The sequence below is a fragment of the Branchiostoma belcheri genome, unplaced genomic scaffold, assembly GCF_001625305.1.
Source record: "Branchiostoma belcheri isolate BF01 breed outbred unplaced genomic scaffold, Haploidv18h27 scaffold118, whole genome shotgun sequence".
NCBI classification, from domain to species: Eukaryota; Metazoa; Chordata; class Leptocardii; order Amphioxiformes; family Branchiostomatidae; genus Branchiostoma; species Branchiostoma belcheri.
The window spans coordinates 589,449-595,448 of NW_017802580.1; the positions used below are offsets into that span (position 1 = coordinate 589,449).

Genomic DNA, 6,000 nt, shown 5'->3' on the forward strand with positions numbered 1-6,000 from the left:
ATTGTAACATTTCCGGCTATCATGGGGTGCCTTGGACTGTTTTTTTTTTTTTTTCGCCCTGTCGCTTCATATTCTTTCCTGAAAAATCCGAGAAGCAACAAATTAAATTAGTGAGGCCTTACAATCACTTGTTTAACAAGAAGAGATGTTACATTCAATTTGACTGTCTGTCATTTTCATCAGGACAGTCATTAACTGTCATTAAGAACTTTCATCGAAATGCCTGCTCTTGTTTAACAAGTGGTTGTGAAATTATCAATAAAGAACATGTATTTCAGTTTATACTAGGATTATTAAGATCAATCCCCATTTGTTAACCTTCTCCTTACTGAAGAGCCCTATTCAATTTGATTACAGCAATAGGCAGCAGGAAGAAGGTTAAATTTCCATTCAAAGTAATAGGTACATAAAAAAATTGTAAGAAAAATGTTACTTTCAGTCTTGATTTTAAGTTAACTTTTAAAAATTATTGGTAAGTAAACAGGTTCTATTTGGGCTTTTTTTTCTCAGCTCACATGTAAAACAACTTCATAAAACTGGCTATAATCTACTTTTGGAAGTAAATGTATTTTCATTTTCTTATTGTAGACCGTTTCTCTTTTTATTTGTAACTCGTTGCATTTTGTGTCCTGACAATCATATATACTAATTTTAGCTATGAAACCTTCTGTCATACTTTTAAGGTGATATAATATATATTATATGCCATTTTGCATGAAATTGTTGCAATGTTAAAATGATTCAGGGATTGTGGCTGAATATACAAATGATTTTTGTAAATAGAAACTTCAGATGATTCTATATTACATATAACCATTATCCAAAATAATTCAATCAAAACTGATAAAGTTATCTATTAGTAGTGTAAAATTACAGTTTATTTTGTACAATGTAGTATTTTACCTAGATGTCTATGATGTTGTAATTGTGTTAAAAAACTTGAAAAAAGTTTGGACATTTTGAATTTAGAGCAAATTGTCTGATCTGGAGGTAGTTCATGCAATGCACATGACTATAAAAATACTAAAAGCAGAAAGAAGTCCTGAAATCATGCTCCTACTTTAGAAACTAGTACATGTATGTGCTGTGTAGAAATTTCTGTGCATTGTTTTATCTGCAAATATATAGTTCTGACTTTTCTAGGTTCCACCAACCAAAGACCTTGTAACTTAAACGCTAGGTTTAGACAACCATGACATAGATATTTACTTTAACTTGTTGTGCAAGAACAAAGCTCTAATCTGGAATTCTGATATGAGATTTTGAAATGTACAGATTTATATATAATTAAGTGATTCACTGGTGCTAAACATATTATTATCACAATGCCATAATTTTGCAATGCAGGTGTCCAAAACTTGAGATTAATATGTTTTCAGTATGGGAAATTGCATTAGTCTAGATTGTTCCCAATTGGTCAAGTTCTTTTTTTAGAGATAATTAGATTAATCATGCTTTTTAGCAAGAAGAAACAAAGAAACATCGATGTGGTGAAATTATCTCAACTTGGGAACTTTTTAGCAATGGAAATAGGCTTTATTTGAGTTATCCCAAGTATGCAAATTTAGGTTGTCTTGATTATGCAAATAAAGATAAAGTTGCAGTTTTGCATATGACTTATGAGAAAGATCCTCCCCATCCCTAAGAATAGTGTTAGCAGGAAAACTCATACCAGCAAGCACTTTTATTTGGCAGCATGTAACAAGCTCCGCTTAAAAGATCCATCCTATTGCTACTTTTAATAATGGCTCAGATTTCCATACATGTTTTTATTGCATGAACAAAAAAATTCTGACATAAAGAAAAGAAATGATGCGGTCACCTGCGGAAGATAGCAGCTACATGTAACAGGCTTTGCATTGCAGTGTATTGTGAATGTGGAGTATAGGGTAACTTTTTGTGTGGTAGCTCATACATGTGTATACTGGCTCTTTTGTGAATTGTACTAAATGATATCCAATAAGAAAAGAGTCTGATCATGATATATAACTTGTTTGACATTAATTATGTCTTTGTGTGGCTCATAATAGCCAAGCAAATGCCACTGTGTATATCTAAAAAGGACACTTGCAGTTGCACACATGTAGGCAATACAGCATTCACCAGTTTCCCATCCCCAGATTTCCAAATGCCCCAACACCTCAAAACACAGTAAAAAGCAAGCTGTTTAATGTCAACAGGATCATTCCGACGCCTTCCAGTCCTATGCAAATGAGGGTTACCCCCCCTATTTTCGCATTGCATTCTGGGGATGGGAAACTGGTGAATATATTGTCGGCCATCTTGGATGGTTAAACCAGGAGTGAGTCACACAAAGACACAACTGATGCAAAATCTCTTATTTCTCAAGTTAAAATCAAACCAAAGAAAACCTCAATTAAACTGTAATTGCAATGATATTTTATTGATTGTTGTCTCTAAACAAATATAAATATTATATATTGATGGATGAAAAAAATCATCTCTATTTTCATAATTTTCTGTTTGCAACATGTGGAAAATAAAGTTTCAATCTTAGAAACATTTGTCTATGTCGTCCTTGTTCTTTCAATAATGCTGATTTAGGCACAAAATTAGAAAAAAAATATGGGACAATTTGAAAGAAGAGATAGACATAGAATTCTATCTTCAATTAGAAAGAAGAAAGGTCCAAAATTAACACCTAATATTTTTTCCTGGACCAAACATTGTTTAAAACATGAGTGACAAAACACATAAATTGACAGCTGGTACACTCAGTGCATTCAAAGCTGTGCTGATTGGCTTATCCTATAAGACCAAACTAAGACAATGAATGCTGATTGGCTGTCTCACAAGAGTGCCCAGCTCTACTTAAAAGCTAACAACCAATGGGAGGATGATTGGATGATCTAAACAATGCAATCTGAGATCTCAAAGCTGATTGGCTAACTCACTAGTGCACCTGGACCTGCTTAGAAACTAACAGCCAATGGGAGAAGAGTATAGTAAGTTCAGCTTGACTCTCTGACATCTGATGATTTTCTAAAAAAAATGTAATTTGAAACCTTCCATTTTGCAACTCTCCTTTGACAAGTAACATCAAATTCGATTAGAATTAAACTATGAGTACAAAATGTATGACATACAACAAACTCTTTCCCCTTTTTTCCTTGGAAAAAATTATAAAAACCATGACGATTGTATAACAATCCAATACCCTTTATTATTTTCAAGTAGGTCACATTTAACTATTATCTAAAATCTTTTTCCTTTTCTTCTTCTCCTTAAGATGTTTCTCTGACAAAAGAGAATGTGCTGCTACTTTACTTCCTTCTTTACCGCATCCATTTTCTTGTCTTTTTTTAATTTGGCACGGAGTCAACTTTTCAGCAGACAAATCCTTGCTTTTTAGTTTTGACTTCTTTTTCTTTCTTGATCTTTGCTCAGAGTCATTTACGTTATCAACTGATCTACCGGTGTCTTCTGTCCTTTGAACGGATTCCTCTTTTCGTTTCCTCTCCTTTTTCTTTTTCTTGGGTACTGCCTGGTTAGAAGGGTTGTTGCTGACAGTGTTAGTACTATTTGATGCTACCTTTTCTTGTGTGGAAGCTGGATCACTGCAGGTGCGTCCAGGTGTGTTTGCCACCTGGAGGGGTGCAGAAGCCTGCAGTATGGCCTGATGGGTAACCGCCGCCTCTGCTAGTCTGACCTTCTCTTCTTCTGAGTCACTATAGTAGAAGAAAATCAGCAAAAGGAACACATTTTTACTTTGGGTAGGTGTACTATACGAGTATGTACACATAAATCTTTATCAAGTTTAGTAATCTATGCAGTTATCTTTAGTATATCATAGATGAACTAAATATTGTAATATACCTTACTGTTTGATTGAATACTTAAAAAACTGTCATCCTCCTCACACCAAATGACACTTTGATGTTTTAAATTTTATGAAAAAGAGATATTGGATCAATGTTAATTGATTCTAACTAGGAAAATTTTAAGGTCTTTTCAGTTCTTTTTAAACACCATGCCTATGAGAGCAGTGTGGCCAAACACAGGACTGCCTACAAATTAGTTTCTAGTTAAAACTAGAAACTAATTCCTGTGCTTAAAATATCTTGCACTCAATCATAATACTAGTTTATAACATATACAAATATAGGTTTGACCTCTAAGGCCACACCAATTCAATTTCTTGGTTAACGGATTTTTCTAGAAAAATAATGGAGTGGTCGGGCGAAAAAAATAAAAATAAAATCAGGCCTAGGCATCCTATTGTGGCCCAAACTGGTACGATAGGAGCCATGAAGTCAACACACCAGGCTGGTTCAAAATTTAAACAGTGAATTTTGAACTTTTAATGATACCACTGCATTGAAAGATGGAATAACTGTAACAACTAGGAAGAAAAGGAAGTTGTTTTCAACTGTTCAGGGCAAAATATGAGCATTTAGCAGTTCATTCTGAATTTTTTTTTATTTTTTGGAAATCAGAAAAAAATGAAGCAGGCAAATCAGTTAAGCAAGAAATTAAATTGGTGTGGCCTAAATGTCTAATTAAAAGCTGAACTTTTTACAAAACACCTGTGTGAGATCTGACCTGTCTCCAGAGGAACTGTCCACCTGTTTTCTCCTCCTGACCTGTGGACTGACTCCAGTCAGGTTTACTTCTGTACCAGGATCAGAGCTGGAGAATATCCTAAAACCTGCACAGAGAAGGACCTATGTTTGTAATGATGGTTCTTTATTATAAATCGTATTATGTAGCAGAGTGTTATAACATCAAATATATCAGCCGATAGAAGCAATAATGATATAGCAGTGTTCGAAATACCTGTCTGCAGTCTGCAATCTGCAGGTAGATTTTCAACAATGCAGAAGAAAAATTTATACAATCTGCAATTTTGCAGCAGGAAAAATTGGCACTTGGGATTAGGTGCTCTTGGCCCCAAGGACAGACAACACTTAAGCTCTTGTTCTGAAACAACAGGAGCTTCTTCACTAATTTACATCAACCTTGTCTTGACTTGTTTATCTTTTGTTTCCTTTTGGACTTCCAAAAATTTGTCTTCACTAATTTGCATATCAATCAATAGTTCATGCTTATAAACTTGCAACATTGTAGTATAGAGTCTTGTGCATTTGCAGACAGTATTTCCAAATTGCAGAACAAAATTTTGAGTCTTCTGCAATATTGCAGAGCACTGAAAAAAAGTATTTCGACCACTGTATAGATAGCATTTTTACGAAGTAGGAAAATAAAAAGTTCAAAACTCTACAATATAGACACTTTGTACCATGATCTACTATCTGAGCTAAGCTGGGTCACGGGAATAGGAGAGTTTCCCGTGCGGGAACTGTGCCACGGAGGGGGAGAGATTCCCGCTTATGGGAATCTCTCCACCTAGCAGTGCCGAGTCCCGCACGGGAACTTCACCACTCAGGGCTGCCACGGAGGTTGAGAATTTCCCACAATACGGGAATCTCTCCACCTATAGAAAGACTAAGTCCCGTACGGGAACTTCACCACTCAGGGCTGACCGTGCGCGCGCGTGTTTTGGGGCCGATATACGGACGGGAATGTCACCATATTACACGAACGGGAATTGGACCATTTTAGTCGACATTTCGCGTACGGGAAATTCACCAGCAGTGACAAATAATGTCCGTCCGCGGACGCCCTACGGCAACTTCACGGCCGATATACAGACGGGAACTTCTCCACACAAACGGGAATTGGACCATTTTGGTCGACATTTGTCGCACGGGAAATTCACCAGTTGTACTACAGGTGCAACCAATTTTTGATTGAACCATGGGCGATAGGCCACCGAGTTTTTGTTGAGATCGTTGTTACTTTATTTAAATATATACTTAGGTAACTGAACAACAAGTTCACTGTGCACTCCGTACAAGATTCCCGAGAATCATACACTGAACACAAACACCGTAAACACGGTCCGTACAAGATTCCCGAGAATCATACACTGAACACAAACACCGTAAACACGGTCCGTTGAAAGAGTCCCGAGAATCA

At 36.0% G+C, this 6,000-nt stretch overlaps 1 protein-coding gene across 1 annotated transcript in view; it reads right to left on the reverse strand.

Moving 5' to 3' along the window:
* Positions 1-3,157: 3,157 nt before the first annotated feature.
* LOC109462546 (nucleolar protein 58-like) overlaps positions 3,158-6,000 on the reverse strand; it is a 10,839-nt gene continuing 7,996 nt past the window's right edge. Inside the window, exons 5-6 of the mRNA XM_019759103.1 lie at positions 4,564-4,669; positions 3,158-3,689 (exon numbers count right to left, since the gene is read on the reverse strand). Coding sequence (XP_019614662.1) covers positions 3,206-3,689; positions 4,564-4,669 — 590 coding nt within the window. The 3' untranslated portion in view covers positions 3,158-3,205. The remainder of the gene's footprint in view (positions 3,690-4,563; positions 4,670-6,000) is intronic.